This window comes from Ranitomeya imitator, chromosome 3 (assembly GCF_032444005.1).
Source record: "Ranitomeya imitator isolate aRanImi1 chromosome 3, aRanImi1.pri, whole genome shotgun sequence".
NCBI lineage: Eukaryota > Metazoa > Chordata > Amphibia > Anura > Dendrobatidae > Ranitomeya > Ranitomeya imitator.
In genome coordinates, this window is record NC_091284.1 from 175,780,828 (window position 1) to 175,797,933 (window position 17,106).

Consider the following 17,106-nt stretch of genomic DNA (forward strand, 5'->3'; position numbering starts at 1 on the left):
TCAGCGGCTCTTTCTAGGCACAGGTATATTATGTACTATCCAGGCAAATCTCAGACCATTATGTTGATTACCTTGTACATTTGCATCTGCATTAATGGGGCATGAGCTTTTTGTCCCAGCAGCCATTGAGGCATTGATTGTTACATGTTTGCTTTCATCAATTGTTCCTTGGCTTTAATTGTCTGTGGGACCATATGGCACTGTGATATTGGTGAGTCCATATATAAGTATGCACTGCATCTTTTGATAGCGGGGATATAGCAGTATTTCACAGTTATTATTAGTATTGTATAGAGACTATCTGCACTGTATGTACTGCTATATGGCTAAATTATTGGCCATTGCGCTGAATATATCCATTTCAATTTTTGGGAGGGGAAGGGGATGTGGTTAGGCATTTTCCCTATATTAGGAAATGTCTGTTGTGCACGTTTGTTCTGTGCATTGCATTTTTAAATGTTTTTAGTCCTATTTTTTGTGTGATGTATCTTTGACCATTGTGGTATTTTTTCAATAAAAACTTTGTAACTTTTGTGTAATTGTTTGAGGAGCTCCCGTTCATGTGGACATGTTCTTTTCTTTCTTGGGTTATCCCTTCTCCCATCAGCTAACACTCCCACTCCCATCAGCTAACGCTCCCTCTCCCATCAGCTAACGCTCCCACTCCCATCAGCTAACGCTCCCTCTCCCATCAGCTAACGCTCCCACTCCCATCAGCTAACGCTCCCACTCCCATCAGCTAACGCTCCCTCTCCCATCAGCTAACGCTCCCACTCCCATCAGCTAACGCTCCCTCTCCCATCAGCTAACGCTCCCTTCTCCCATCAGCTAACGCTCCCACTCCCATCAGCTAACGCTCCCTTCTCCCATCAGCTAACGCTCCCACTCCCATCAGCTAACGCTCCCTTCTCCCATCAGCTAACGCTCCCACTCCCATCAGCTAACGCTCCCACGCCCATCAGCTAACGCTCCCTTCTCCCATCAGCTAACGCTCCCTCTCCCATCAGCTAACGCTCCCACTCCCATCAGCTAACGCTCCCACTCCCATCAGCTAACGCTCCCTCTCCCATCAGCTAACGCTCCCACTCCCATCAGCTAACGCTCCCACTCCCATCAGCTAACGCTCCCTCTCCCATCAGCTAACGCTCCCACTCCCATCAGCTAACGCTCCCACGCCCATCAGCTAACGCTCCCTTCTCCCATCAGCTAACGCTCCCTCTCCCATCAGCTAACGCTCCCACTCCCATCAGCTAACGCTCCCACTCCCATCAGCTAACGCTCCCACGCCCATCAGCTAACGCTCCCTTCTCCCATCAGCTAACGCTCCCTCTCCCATCAGCTAACGCTCCCACTCCCATCAGCTAACGCTCCCACGCCCATCAGCTAACGCTCCCTTCTCCCATCAGCTAACGCTCCCTCTCCCATCAGCTAACGCTCCCTCTCCCATCAGCTAACGCTCCCACTCCCATCAGCTAACGCTCCCATGCCCATCAGCTAACGCTCCCACTCCCATCAGCTAACGCTCCCTTCTCCCATCAGCTAACGCTCCCACTCCCATCAGCTAACGCTCCCTTCTCCCATCAGCTAACGCTCCCTTCTCCCATCAGCTAACGCTCCCTCTCCCATCAGCTAACGCTCCCTCTTCCATCAGCTAACGCTCCCTCTTCCATCAGTTAACGCTCCCTTCTCCCATCAGCTAACGCTCCCTCTCCCATCAGCTGACGCTCCCTCTCCCATCAGCTGACGCTCCCTCTCCCATCAGCTAACGCTCCCACGCCCATCAGCTAACGCTCCCTCTCCCATCAGCTAACGCTCCCACGCCCATCAGCTAACGCTCCCACTCCCATCAGCTAACGCTCCCTTCTCCCATCAGCTAACGCTCCCTCTCCCATCAGCTAACGCTCCCACTCCCATCAGCTAACGCTTCCACACCCATCAGCTAACGCTCCCACTCCCATCAGCTAACGCTCCCTTCTCCCATCAGCTAACGCTCCCTCTCCCATCAGCTAACGCTCCCACTCCCATCAGCTAACGCTCCCACGCCCATCAGCTAACGCTCCCACTCCCATCAGCTAACGCTCCCTTCTCCCATCAGCTAACGCTCCCTCTTCCATCAGCTAACGCTCCCTCTTCCATCAGTTAACGCTCCCTTCTCCCATCAGCTAACGCTCCCTTCTCCCATCAGCTAACGCTCCCTTCTCCCATCAGCTAACGCTCCCTTCTCCCATCAGCTAACGCTCCCTTCTCCCATCAGCTAACGCTCCCTCTCCCATCAACTAACGCTCCCTCTTCCATCAGTTAACGCTCCCTTCTCCCATCAGCTAATGCTCCCTCTCCCATCAGCTAACGCTCCCTCTCCCATCAGCTAACGCTCCCTTCTCCCATCAGCTAACGCTCCCTCTCCCATCAGCTAACGCTCCCTTCTCCCATCAGCTAACGCTCCCTTCTCCCATCATTCCCCCTCTGCGTCTGACGTCTCAGTACAGCGGGCGCGATGACATCATTACAACACAACGAGGTGTGCAGAGGATCTGATCTGAAGAGACTGGTAGAGCAGGGGAACGGGCAGAGGAGAGCTTTTTTGGGGCTCATTATACTGTATGGTTCATTATACTGTATGTAGCACTATATGAGGCAATTATACTGCATGGAGCACTATGTGGGGCCCATTTTACTGTATATATCACTATATGAGGCCTATTATACTTCATAGTGCATTATGTGGGGACATTTTTTAATAAATATCAAGGTTGGCCCATGACTTTGTCCAAGCTTTTCATTTTGGCCCTGTGTGTATTTGAGTTTCACATCCCTAATCTAGGTCAAAGAGTGTTGTCACCATGAAAGAGGTGCTGAAAGGCATACAGAGAGAAGCATAGTGAGTCACAGGACACGAACAGAGAGTCAAAAAGGAGGTGGTGAGCAAAATGTTCAGTTGGTGAGATAGGAGGATGCAGGAGTGAACCTAGCCTGTGACTGGAAGGGGTGAGAACATTTACAACAGAAAAAGAAGGCAGACTATGTTACAAGCAGTGGACAGATCTACCAGGCGCATGGACGAGATGCATGTAAAATTATTTCAAATACAAAAAGGTTTTGCAGTTCCATGTATCAATCTCTCTGGAAGTCTACAGTAGTGACGAGGCTAATGCCTGCTTTCTAGTAGTCCCGGTAATGAAGATATTAACGCCTGCTCACCAAGTAGAGGGGGATATTGCATTTACATTGGGAGTGCACCGATTTCCTTAATTCTCCAAGCACCAGTAATGTCTCGTGTGCTGTGTCTCCCTACCCTGCATTGCTCACAAAAAGCCATCTCTAGGATCTATGGCTTCAGCCTCAAGAATTAAAACTCAAATTATACTAGAAGAATGCAGATGATTTTACTTATTTGATTTTTTTTTATTTTTTAACAAGAAACCAGAAATTCCCTGTCTGTGTATTCTGGCTCTGGAAGAATAATAGTTATTAAAATGTAGACAATTCAATTACTGTGAATTCAGAAACTCTAGATTTCTGCTCTTTAAAATTGTAATCGTGACATTTAAATAAAAATGCTGTGGAATTCGGGGATGATCACACTGCATCTTTTTACGGTAGTCAATAACATGTTTTTCAGGGGAAAGACACTACAGGAACGGCTCTGTGACTCTGACATTTTCTCTGCATTCTTTAATCCCATGAGTATTTTTTAGGGTTTCTGGTGGTTTTCGGGAGGTCTTTGTCAATATTTTCAGATTTTTATTTTTGGTTAACATTTTGCCAACTTTTTGGGAGCATTTAAAAAATAGAATAAAGGGAATCTGTCACCATATTTTTTGCCAGCTTATTGTAGGGGCAGAGACCTCTGATTCCAGTGATGTCAATTACTGGGCTGCTTGCTGTAGTTTTGATAATATCACTTATATCAGCAGGAGATTATCACTAGAGGACTAGTAAACCTGCTGCCATGTAGAGTCCCGCATATTCATGAGCTCTATATAACCACGCCCCCAACAATGGCAGCTTTCTGCCTAGGCACAGTGTACACAGAAAGCTGACAATCAGTGGTGTGGATGGAGTAGCACAGAGCTCTGCATTCAGAGAACGGATAGATCTGCAGCAGAAAAAAACAGTGATTTTATCAAAACTACAGAAAGCTGCTCAGTACTTCATGGTGCCCCTACATCAGGCTGTTCTCAGTTGGGGTAGTAAAACCTGGTGACCGATTGCCTTTAAGGAATTAATAAACTAATTGTGTTTAAGGCGAAAATGCTTACAAAATGCTCAAAAAGATGCCTGTGTATCCAGCATTCCCATTGACTTCTATTGCATGGTGTGTTTCTTCCTAGTAGAAAACATCTGAAGAATGAATATTACTTCTTTTAAACACATGGCACCTTTGAAATTCTCAAGTGTTAAAAAGACGCTCAAAAGCCTGAACATTTACACAGCAAGCAGTTTATACATAAAAATTAAGAGAAAGATTGCTTGAGCGCTCTCTTTACATTTTAGGAATGGAAATACTCAAAAAACACTAGAAAAAGACGCAGCGTGAGCATATTGTAAGATTCACTATAACGCATTGAAAATATTACTCAGCAAAGACACAGACTAACCAGAAATTAAGTATTGAGTTATGTCTACCACGAGCTACTCCTCTGCTAGACAAAGTGCAGCTACAATGAATGAAAGCACCTTGTGATGTCAATATGGTAATGATTTAAAGGGAATCTGTCAGCACGATTTTGCTAAATCATCTGAGAGAAGCCTAATATAGACAAAGAGACCCTGAATCCAATGATGTTTCACTTACTTTACTGGCTGCAGCCGTTCTGACACAATCAGAGCTTTTAGATATAGCAATGCAGCAAAACTAACAAAGCTGACCCCACCCAAACCACAACTGACCCCGCCCACACCACAGCTATCCCCACCCACACCACAGCTGACCCCACCCACACCACAGTTGACCCCGCCCACACCAGGCTCTCAGTGTATATAGCTATAGACAGTGAGCTGCATATCAGAGGGGGCGGAATCGGACGACTGCCCCAGTGCCTGATAGTCACAGCCATGTTAATCACCAGGTGATTATTAATCCTTCAATCTAAGTAAACAGCACACAGCCAGATATGTGACACATCGTTGAATTCAGTGTTTTAACCCCTACATCATGCTATCCTCAGATTACATAGCAAAAGCCTGCTGACAGATTCCGTTTAATTTCACTTCTAGGCACAAAACACAATTCAACTACTACTTCAGCTAAATCAGGTAACTTCTGTTTTCAACAAAGAAACCTACATAAGGTTACATATCTGCTTAATAGTTTTTTTGTTAATAAAAAATAAAAATAAAAAAGCATTTATGGTACTAAGGGTTCATATTGAAGCTCTTCTGATGATGACCGGATGAGTCAATTACCAATTATTGGATCACAGTGTGCGTTTTTTTTTTTTTTGTTGGCCAAACCTAAAAGCGACCCTGCACGGCTACATTAAATATGAATATAGGATTACTAATGTATAGTCACTGTCATAACATTCCATGTTTGGAGATCGATGCCCCATTTAGCTTCCTTCTAAAATGCTTCTGCAGAGGCAGTGAGAGCGCTGTGAAGTCTGAACCATGCTTTCCCTCCCTGTTTCCTGTTGCATCGGCATTGATCCATCCCACACTAATGGAATGGCAGAGGAGGTATGGTTCAGACTATCCACAGGACCTCCCATACTTCTGCAGAAGACTTTTAAGAGATGAAATGTACTCACAAATAGAGATGGAGAAATTCACATTAATATTAAAAGATACATTTATGTTTGCGCATCTTTAAAAAAAAAAATGTTCTGTAAAAGTGAAAAAAAAAAGTAAATAAATAAATATATATATATATATATATATATATATATATATATATATATATATATATATACATACACACACACACAGTTAAAAGGTATTTGCATTCTAGATCTTTATTGTCTCTTGACGGGCTATCCCATAAATGCCTGGAACATGTAGGTCCCATCTCTGGAACCCACACCTATCTTCACAGCATGTTACTGCCAAAAATCTTCAAAGTACAAAAACGGAAACAGAAATGATTAAGTTGTATAATAAATACTCACCATGAGGACTTGAAAAATTAGGCGTTGGAACCATTGTAATTCCAAGGGAGGAAGGAGATTGTGTGGTACCAAATGATGCAGGAGAAGGTGCCCTTAATGCTCCGCTAGGAGAACTCTGTAAGTTCCCTAAAGGGGAAAGACGGGGTACATGTAACATTGACAATGAGATTTAGCACAGCTCTGCACAAGCTACAGACCCTTCATCACGATCCTTATGGCTTCCCCTGCCCGTCATCGGTTATTAGCAAATAAAACTGCGTATAAGATCCCATCCACCCTAAATCAACATTTCTTGTAAAAATAGCTGTCATTACATAAACATTCCCTTACTAAAGCAATCACTGTATCAATCAAGAAAGGTCCACCCACACCCAAATCCACTTTTTAGCAAGGTTTGTGATGTTATATTATGTAATCCTAATAGGACTCGAGGGAAAGTGCCCGCAAACTATGAAACTTTACTTCTGGCAATGAGAGCAACGACACGGGAGTTGGTGGGAGATGGAAGCAAGCATTGCAAGCAGTTTAGAGGACTCATGTGCCCTTGTAGAAGTCCACAGCAGCTCACCTGGCGATTGGGAGTGCATCATTACCGGGGAAGGAGTAACAGTGTTATGGTAAGAAGATGGCGGAGACGTGAGAGGATAAGCACCTGACGTTCCAGACTGCTTTGCAAACTGTTAAAGGGAAATACAGAAAGCCAAAGTTAAACTTGTCCCTGAGAGTTAGTGTTAATCCACCTTTAGAGTACTTTTGGTTCACATGAATATAGAGGACTGCATGAAGGGAATTTGCCTCCTATAAAGTGATGGCATTTGCTTTAGGGTGTGCTAACACGATTATAAATACATGGACATTCTTTGGGACTACCACTCTTAAGGAGAATGAAGAGGTTGCTGTCACACGTCACTGCTGCTTCTTCCCTGCACAGTAGCACTAAGGCTACATTCACACATCAGGTTTTTTGCTTCAGGCAGAATCCGGCAAGTTTTGAAAAAAACAAATCCGTTTCCTTTTTTTTGCGCAAGACCCGTTTTTTTCTCATAGAGTTGTATAAGCGCCGGATTGTGCCTGATGGCCAAACGTTTCATCTGTTTTTTTTTTCCAGATCCGTCAAAATAGTCTTTTCCAATTGTCACGGATCCCTTCTCCGTGATGTCACTTATTCGTCACGTGCCCGCTCTCACACGTGACCTGGGGTTGTGCCTGCAAGGGTTAATCTATCTCCCCACTCTCAGTCCCAGCATTCAACCTCTGCCCTATGCTGTAATGGGAACATAAATCACAGACTGACCCAGGCCACACACCCGCTCATACGCGCTGCCACCACTCATCGAATACACGGGCGATGAGTCCCAGACTAATAATACTAATAAAAATATGTCTATCACTCATAAGGCTCTCACACCTTTAGGCTATGGATTCTTTTAGAACATTCAAGATTCAACTTGTTAAAGTTTTATACTTTATTTACAAAAAGTTCAATGCTTACAATAAGAAAAAGGTATAAAAATATGATAATAAAAAGACATACAACTTATGCAAAACAGTATCAAAATAAACAGGAGAGAACTTACAGAAATTATCTAACTGGTAGTTGCTTTCTGCTCCCTGAGGGGGGGTGAATGGAGTTGGTGGAACACATCAGCTTCTCAGGCTGCCCTCACATGTGAACACAATTCTCTGTCTGCAGCCTAAATTTATAACTTTGGTCTGAGGTCAGGTTTCTAGACCGGCCCCTCAGGCCAATATCATAACTGCTGCCTGTTTGATTGGGCCACGGCCGCGCCCCCAATGAATATATTATTTTCTCTCGTGGAAAGGTTCTCAGGGATAGATTCCCTCAGGCCGCAATTAGCGTCTCCCCTCCAAGACCTAGAAGGTGCCAAATGTTGCTTTTCTTCTCGGCCCTAGCTAGACCCCCTGGTGAGATATGGAGACAGAATTTCTACTAGTCCCAAGGAAGTACCTATTAACAACTAGGTGCGACTTGCCTTCAGAACAGATGTTACATTATCACTAGTCACACATATAACCCTAGACATATGTCCCTACACACATATAGATTTATACACATATTTCACCACACCTCCCTCCTTATGAACGTGCATGGGGGTTGACTTACAGGTCAGCTCCCGAGCACGTATCTGGTTCTGCCCCATCTTGGCGAGACAGGCCATCGGCATTGCCATGATCAACTCCCTTCTTGTGCCGAATTGTGAAATCATATTGCTGAAGTATCAAACTCTATCTAAGCAATTTCCCATTGTCCCCAACTACTCTGTTAAGCCAACTCAATGGGCTATGATCTGTGATCACGGTGAAGTTGCGCCCATAGAGGTATGGTTGCAGCTTCTGCAGAGCCCACACAATTGCCAAACATTCTTTTTCAATGGTGGCATAAGCCACTTCTCTGGGCAGGAGTTTCCTGCTTAGGTACAGAATTGGGTGTTCCCCTCCTTGTTGGTTCACCTGGCTGAGAACTGCACCTAGCCCATAGGTGCTGGCATCTGTCTGCACTACAAACCGGCGAGTGAAATCTGGGGCCTGCAGGACGGGTGAACTAACCAATGCCAACTTTAGGGCAGAAAATGATTCCTCACACTGAGGACTCCAGGAGACAATTTTAGGAAGTCTCTTCCTGGTCAGATCAGTTAATGGTTTGGCCAGAGCACTATAGTTTGGTACAAACCTCCTATAGTAGCCAGCCGTACCCAGGAAGGACAGTACCTGATTCTTGGTTCGTGGGGTGGACCAGGCTGTAATGGCTTCTACTTTCCCTGGCTCAGGTTTTAGCAGCCCTCCCCCCACCCGGTGTCCTAGGTATTGTACCTCCCGCATGGCTATCTGACACTTCCCTGGCTTAACTGTAAGACCTGCAGTTTTAAGCTTTTACAACACCTGAGAAAGATGAACGAGGTGTTCCTCCCAAGAATCATTAAAGATGGCTATATCATCAAGATAAGCGACGGCAAAACCATCACATCCTTCCAATAAGTGATTGACAAACCTCTGGAAGGTCGCAGGGGCATTCTTCATACCAAAGGGCATCACAAGAAACTCAAACAGCCCAAACGGCGTTATAAAGGCAGACCTCTCCTGAGCTTCTCTGGTCAGGGGTATCTGCCAGTATTCCCTACTCAGGTCCATGATGGTAAGGTACAATGCTTTAGCTAGCTGCTCTAACAGCTCATCTATCCTCGGCATGGGGTAGACCTCACATGTAGTCAGTACATTTAATTTCCTGTAGTCTACACAGAACCAGGTAGTACGGTCCTTTTTTGGGACAAGAACCACAAACGAGGCCCAGGCACTCTGGGATTTTTGTATCCCCTTGAGTTTCAGCATCTCCTCTACCTGTTCCCTCATGTGTGCCTTCACCTCTGCTGAAACACGGTACGCAGACTGCCGTACTGGGGAATTAGTACCAGTGTCCACATGGTGAACTGCTAAGTGTGTCCTCCCAGGCTCCCCTGTGAAGACTTCAGTGAACTCGCTGAGCGCCCCCATCAGCTCAGACCTCTGACTGTGGGATAGCTCAGGGTTAAACTCTGCTGACTCCAGGGACTCCATATACTGAGTCCCGGCCCCCGCATCCAGTAACAGATCAGCCTCCCCCTCTTCAGGCAGGCTACAGACAGGAAAGACACAGGCCTCCCTGGCATGATGTGCCTTCAACATATTTACATGAAACACTTTCTGACACTTTGCATGCTCATCTAGTGTCACCACATAATTAACATCATTTAGCCACTTATGTACAGTATATGGTCCCTCCCATGCGACCTGCAATTTATTTTGTAACATAGGTACCAACACCCAAACCTTCTGTCCTTCCTCGTAGGCCCTTAGTCTGGCATTACGGTCGTACCAGACCTTCTGGTTGATTTGGGCCTGGGTCACGTTCTCATGGGCCAGGTTGCTCAGTTTCTGCATTCTCTCTCTGAGCCGCAGTACATATTCGACCATTGAGACTCCAGTAGTTCTGGGGTCGTCCTCCCAACAGTCCTTAATCAAATCAAGTGGCCCTCTGACCCTCCTCCCATAAACCAGTTCAAAGGGGGAGAATCCAGTAGATGCCTGGGGTACCTCTCCTCTCTGTAGGCAAACAGCAGATGGGGGAGGTACCGCTCCCAGTCTCTCACTTCAGTCTCCACCAACATTTTGAGCATTTGCTTTAGTGTTCCATTAAAACGCTCGCAGAGTCCGTTGGTTTGGGGATGATAGGCGCTGGCCACAAAATGCTGTACTTGTATTCTTTCATAGAGGCTTTCCATCAGATCAGACAAGAACTGGTTTCCCTGATCTGTCAACATTTCCCTGGGGAAACTCACACGAGAGAAAACAGTCCGTAAAGCATCCGCCACTTCCTCGGATGGAGGATAGTGCCACAGCTTCCGGGTATCGTGTAGCATAGCCCACCACTGTGAGGATGTACATTTTGCCAGAGCTGCTAGGGATTGCAAGTGGCCCTATGATATCCACAGCCACTCGCTGGAAAGGTTCATCGATCACAGGCAGTGGTATCAATGGAGCTTTCTGTATATTCCCAGACTTTCCAACTCTCTGACAAACTACGCACGATCGGCAGTAATTGGCAATATCTGTCCCCATCTTGGGCCAATAGAAGTTATGTGTCAGGCGAGCTTTAGTCTTTTGTATTCCAAGGTGTCCGGCCAAAGGAATTTCATGGGCAATTCTCAATAATTATTCCCTAAATGGATAAGGGATGATCAGCCGCCGTTCATAGTCCCAAGATTCTGTAGTATCCGTGGGGATAGTCTCTGTATACAGTCTGCCCTGGTCCCAGTATACTCTATCTTTGTCAGAAGCAGCAGGGAGTCGGTCTGCAAGACATCTGAGCTCCTCCAGACTGACATCTGTCTGCAGGACCTCCTGGAAGCTCTGACGATCAGCCTGCAGGCCCTGGCCTAGTGTGACTGCCAGGCCCTGGTCTGAAGCTGAGTTTTCAGTGTCTGTTATCAGGGACCTTGGTGGGTCTGCCATGTATGGAGGCTCCGGGACCACAGTATGGGCCTCCTGTCCTAGCAGTTCTGTCTGAGGCTCATCCTCTAATCTCTGGGCCTGAGTCTGAGCCGCAGCCTGACTCCGGGTCACAGCTGCCACATAATTACAGTCCTGTGCATTGGGACATTTTCCCTCCTCGCACGGGATCTCAGGTGGGTCTCTTTCTTCCACCATCTCTGCATCATTTACTTGCAAGGGAGGAACATAGTGGGACACCATCCTCCCCAGGTCCGTGCCTAGCAACACATTGGTGGGAATAGCCTCTGATACTCCCACTTCTCCCAGTCCTTTCCCTGCTCCCCAGTCCAGGTACACACGGGCCATGGGACGGCAGGGCTGACCCCTCCAATCCCAGTTATAGACATAGTCTTTCCTGGCATGATATCGGCAGGGGTTATCATGGCAGGACGCACCAGGGTCACCTCTGCCCCAGTGTCTCTGAGACCAATGGTGACTTTATTGCCAACAGTGACAGATTGACAGTTCTCATTTGCCCTCGCATCAGAGCCGGCTACAAAGAGGACAGACGGTGCGGACACAGACTGCTTTGTGGTGGCAGTTGGGCGTTTCTCCCTATCAGGGCAGACAGCGCTAAGATGTCCCACTTTGTTGTAGGAGAAGCACCGGCATGCATAGCCTAGAGAATGTCTATTTCCCGGGGCCCCATAGAAGGTGGGCTTGGACAGCACTGGTGATCGGCCGGCAGAGGGAGAAGGGTCCCCGTTTGGCTTACCTCCCCTCCAGCTGAATCCCGATGGCTCCCGCACCTCAGGCATCCTGTTAACCACATAGCTGTCCGCAATCCTTGCAGCCTGATCCGCAGTTTGTGGCTCCTGATCACACACAAATTGTCGTACATCCGTGGGGCACATGTGAAGAAATTGATCCTTGACCATAAGATCCGTTAAGTCCTCAAAACTGTTAACAGAAAGTCCCCTAATCCATTGGTGGAACATGGTCCTCAAGGTGCTCACAACATCCACATAGCTGTCCGTTGATCCACGTTGTAGGTTCCAGAACTTTCTACGATACACTTCTGGTGTCAGGTTGTATTTCCTGATCAGGGCCTCTTTTATGGCCTCATAGTTCGCATCTAGCTCTGGTGGGAGGCCAGCAAAAATTTCCAGGGATTTGCCTTTCAACCCTGGGGTTAGATACTGTGCCCACTGCTCACAGGGTAGATGGTACTGCCTGCAGGTTTTTTCAAATCCCCGCAGGAAAGTATCTAAAGGTACCGTCTCACAGTGGCACTTTGGTCGCTACGACGGCACGATCCGTGACGCTCCAGCATCGCTCCATTATCGCTCCAGCGTCGTACACTGCTGTCACACTTTGCAATGCACGATGCTGGAGCGATAATTTCATGACGTGTTTGCGATGTAGAAGCTGTTGGTTACTATGCGCACATCGTATACAATATCGTGCACACCTTTGTTACACGATGCGATCATGCCGCCACAGCGGGACACTTGACGACGAAAGAAAGTTTCAAACGATCTGCTACGACGTACGATTCTCAGCGGGGTCCCTGATCGCAGTAGCGTGTCAGACACAGCGAGATCGTAAGTATATCGCTGGAACGTCACGGATCGTGCCGTCGTAGCGACCAAAGTGCCACTGTGAGACGGTACCCTAAGTCCGTATCCTTCCCCATCACAGGGAAGTTTTCAAGACATGGCCTCCTTGGATTTATGTCCTGGGAGGGGGGTTATCTGAGGACTGAAAACCCGTTCTATTTGAGCCATCTGAAGCTGGAAAGTGCTCTCCTCCTGGCGTTCTGCAGCCTCTCTCTCAGCCTGACGGTCCCGGCGTTCTACAGCCTCTCTCTCAGCCTGTCGGTGCTGTAGAATCAGCTGCATGCCCAGATTGGGATCACTTGTTCCCAGCCGTTGTAAGTCCATTTGCAAAGTACAGTCCATAGGCTCCTCAGCACTGGCATTGCTGACATTTCCATCAGGTATCTCCGGTGCGAGAGCTGGCATTGCTGGGTCTCTCTGAGATTTCCATCAGGTATCTCCGGTGCTCGACCAGGGCGCGTATCAGCAGCTCCCTGGATCGGTCGGCTGTCTCTATTCCTCTCTGCTCACAGAGGCCGGTCTGCTCACAGAGGCTTCTTTGCTCTGCTTCTTGTACTGGGCTGCCATATCGATGAACAGCCTTTGCCAAATAAAAGATAGAAAAGAAAAACGGGAAGGGGAAACTGTTTGAAAGTATGTCTAAGTAAGCACTGAGTTGAACCTTAAAGAACTGGTGCTCTCCTCGCAAGGATACCAATTCTTTAGTACAGGGAATAATTGCTTAAACCATGCACTAATGCTCTAATAGAAATAATTCTATCCCACCGCTCGCCACCAATTGTTACGTATCCCCTCTCCGTGATGTCACTTATTCGTCACGTGCCCGCTCTCACACGTGACTTGGGGTTGTGCCTGCAAGGGTTAATCTATCTCCCCACTCTCAGTCCCAGCATTCAGCCTCTGCCCTATGCTGTAATGGAAGCATAAATCACAGACTGACCCAGGCCACACACCCGCTCGTACGCGCTGCCACCACTCATCGAATACACGGGAGATGAGTCCCGGACTAATAATACTAATAAAAATATGTCTATCACTCATAAGGCTCACACACCTTTAGGCTATGGATTCTTTTAGAACATTCAAGGTTCAACTTGTTAAAGTTTTATACTTTATTAACAAAAAGTTTAATGCTTACAATAAGAAAAAGGTATAAAAATATGATAATAAAAAGACATACAACTTATGCAAAACAGTACCAAAATAAACAGGAGAAAACTTACTTAGAAATTATCTAACTGGTAGTTGCTTTCTGCTCCCTGAGGGGGGGTGAATGGAGTTGGTGGAACACATCAGCTTCTCAGGCTGCCCTCACATGTGAACACAATTCTCTGTCTGCAGACTAAATTTATAACTTTGGTCTGAGGTCAGGTTTCTAGACCGGCCCCTCAGGCCAATATCATAACTGCTGCCTGTTTGATTGGGCCACGGCCGCGCCCCCAATGAATATATTATTTTCTCTTGTGGAAAGGTTCTCAGGGATAGATTCCCTCAGGCCGCAATTAGTGTCTCCCCTCCAAGACCTAGAAGGTGCCAAATGTTGCTTTTCTTCTCGACCCTAGCTAGACCCCCTGGTGAGATATGGAGACAGAATTTCTACTAGTCTCAAGGAAGTACCTATTAACACCTAGGTGCGACTTGCCTTCAGAACAGATATTACATTATCACTAGTCACACATATAACCCTAGACATATATCCCTATACATATATATATATATATATATATATATATATATATATATTCACATATTTCACCACACCAGTGGACGGAGAAAACGTCCAGATGAACTTTTTTCGTCCGGCAAAAAAAAGTGCACAGTGATGGAACCGGCCAAAAACGTGTGAAACAGATGTGAAAAGATGAATCCAGTTTTCCAAGCATTTTCAATTGAAATCATGCAGTCTCTCTCTCTTAAAACCGGATCCGGCAGAAAAACAGATCACGATTTTTGAGACATTAGCCGGATTCTACCTGAAACAAAAAACCTGATGTGTGAAAGTAGCCTAAGACACCAGCTATGCCAAGGAAAGGATGTATCGCTCCATTCAAGTGAATGGGGGAAGCTGGGGCTCCCTACACATCTGGGTGGCCAAAAGCACGTTGCGTAGGAAGTAATAAACTTACAGCCTCTATATTCTCAGGACTGTGGGGCTCTGAGCATTCAGAACACCAATGATACATACAACAACGGCTTATCCAAGCAGTTACATCGAATTTACATTCTGAGTCTGTTCTCACAAAGTACCATATTTACTCAAGTATAAGCCAAAATTTTCAGCCCATTTTTTAGGCTGAAAGTTCCCCTCTCGGCTTATACTCGAGTCATTGTCCCAGGAGTTGTGGGCGGGGGAGCGGCGGCTGTGACATACTCATCTGCTCTTGGAGTGGTCCCTGCATCTCCGATGGTCTCCGGGAGCTGACAGCTTCTTTCAGCGTTGAACGTTCACGAGGTACCGCTCATTACAGTAATGAATATGGACCCGACTCCACTCCAATAGGTGTGGAGCGCATATTCATTACTGTAATGAGCGGTACCGGTGAAGAAGAAGAAGCTGTCAGCGCCCAGAGAAGACCATCAGGGAAGCTGCCAGGGAGCAGGTGAGTATAATGGGGAGGGTGAGCAGCATTGCGTGATATTCACCTCTCCTCGTTCCACCGCCGGGCTAGGTCTTCTGCGTCCTCTGCTGTGACGCTCAGGTCAGAGGGCGCGATGACGTGGATAGTACACGCCCTCTGCCTGAACGTCAGTTCAGAAGACGCTGAAGACGGAGGTGGTGGTTTCACGGAGGTGAATATTGCAAGTGTCAGGGACCTGAGCGACGAGAGATGAGTATGTCATTTTTTTTTTAATCACAGCAACAGCATATGGGGCAAATATCTCTATGGAGCATCTTATGGGGCCATAATCAGCAAAGTTAGGGGTCTTGGCTTATATTCTGGTATATACAGTAAATGTAATTTTCGCAAACATAGTAATATACAGCATGCCGTCTCTGCTGTGGATGGTTGCTGCAGATTTTAACACAACTGGTGAAATTTGTGGCCAAATTCAATCAGATACTGGTGTATTAGGGACAGCATGCTGCAACCACAACTTCCAGCATGTCCTCACAGCCGTAGGCTGTAATGCGACGGTCAGGGAGCTGGAAGTTATCATTGCAAACCAGCAGAAGTGCCCCAGGTAGCGGACCCTCGGTGTAAGTTTTCAGGCATGACATGGCACATAAATTGACCATTTTGACAATAGAACAGCTAACAACCAAACTTCATAGATCCTTAAAAAAAAAAAAAGATCAAATCTTCAGTCACATGATCGGAATTATTTTTCTCATTGCCTACAATGTAACATAGGCTGACAAATGCACCAGTTTTGTCACTTATGTGTATATTACCTGCTGAGCTGGCTGAAATTGGGATATTAAAGAGTCCATCATATCACCTCCAATCGGTGAAGGTGGATTGTCATCTTCATTAACCGATCGTCGCCTTGCGTCCTGATTGCTGTCCACAAACATGTTTAAGAAAGTCTGAAAAAGAAGAAAAAAATAAATAAATCTACAGTATACACAAATGAAAATGTTTGATTCAAAAGTAACATTAAATGCCTCTTTTGTTCTACTACTTTCTATATATACATATATAATAATTTTCTTTGGGCTTAAGATTTAGGAGACCCAACATGATCCAGCAGTCCGAACTCTCATAGTATGCCCATGTCCTTCTGGGTTACAGAGTCTGATACATACTGATGTGTATTGTACTATAGCAGCAACACAAAGATATGTTCTAATGCTATTTTTTGGCCATTCATATCATGTGTTCAGACTAAAAAGTTTCCCTTTTAATAATACATTCATAGCAGGCTCTCCAAGGCTAATATTAGATGAAAAAATTGTAGAAAAAAACAAACTAAAGCACCCCGACAGTACCCACCTTTAGTCCTGGTGCAGGATAAAAGCCTTCAACAATTTTACTGTTATCAAAGAGACTGTAGGCTCCATCACGTATTGCCACAACGCCTCTGCTCCTACAGTAGATGTCTATACAATACATGTTTCTGAAGGCCAAGCGAATGTGCGTAGGTGACTGGGGAAGTATAGAAAAGCACTGGTATGCAGTATTTATCCGCTGGGTGAGTCCCAGCATCGGCACTGTTGGAAGTTTGTTGATGGCATTTAAAGGAGCTTGAGTATCAAACAATACCTAATCAAAGAAACAAAGGAAAGTGGTCAAATTGCTGATATCACAAAGTTTAATATAACATAAAATGTAACACTACATTGAATTCCCCAATAACAGAACACAAACTAAATTTGAATACAGTGATAAAATGCACACCGACAAAATTATTGCTCAGTGACATAGATTTCATCCATTTTTACCCTACAGGAA

At 45.9% G+C, this 17,106-nt stretch overlaps 1 protein-coding gene across 2 annotated transcripts in view; it reads right to left on the bottom strand.

Moving 5' to 3' along the window:
* MED14 (mediator complex subunit 14) overlaps positions 1-17,106 on the bottom strand; it is an 87,986-nt gene that overhangs the window by 13,352 nt on the left and 57,528 nt on the right. For both annotated transcript variants that reach the window (XM_069761628.1, XM_069761627.1), the window contains exons 21-24: positions 16,648-16,917; positions 16,107-16,241; positions 6,676-6,784; positions 6,108-6,233 (exon numbers count right to left, since the gene is read on the bottom strand). In XM_069761628.1, the coding sequence (XP_069617729.1) occupies positions 6,108-6,233; positions 6,676-6,784; positions 16,107-16,241; positions 16,648-16,917 (640 nt within the window). The remainder of the gene's footprint in view (positions 1-6,107; positions 6,234-6,675; positions 6,785-16,106; positions 16,242-16,647; positions 16,918-17,106) is intronic.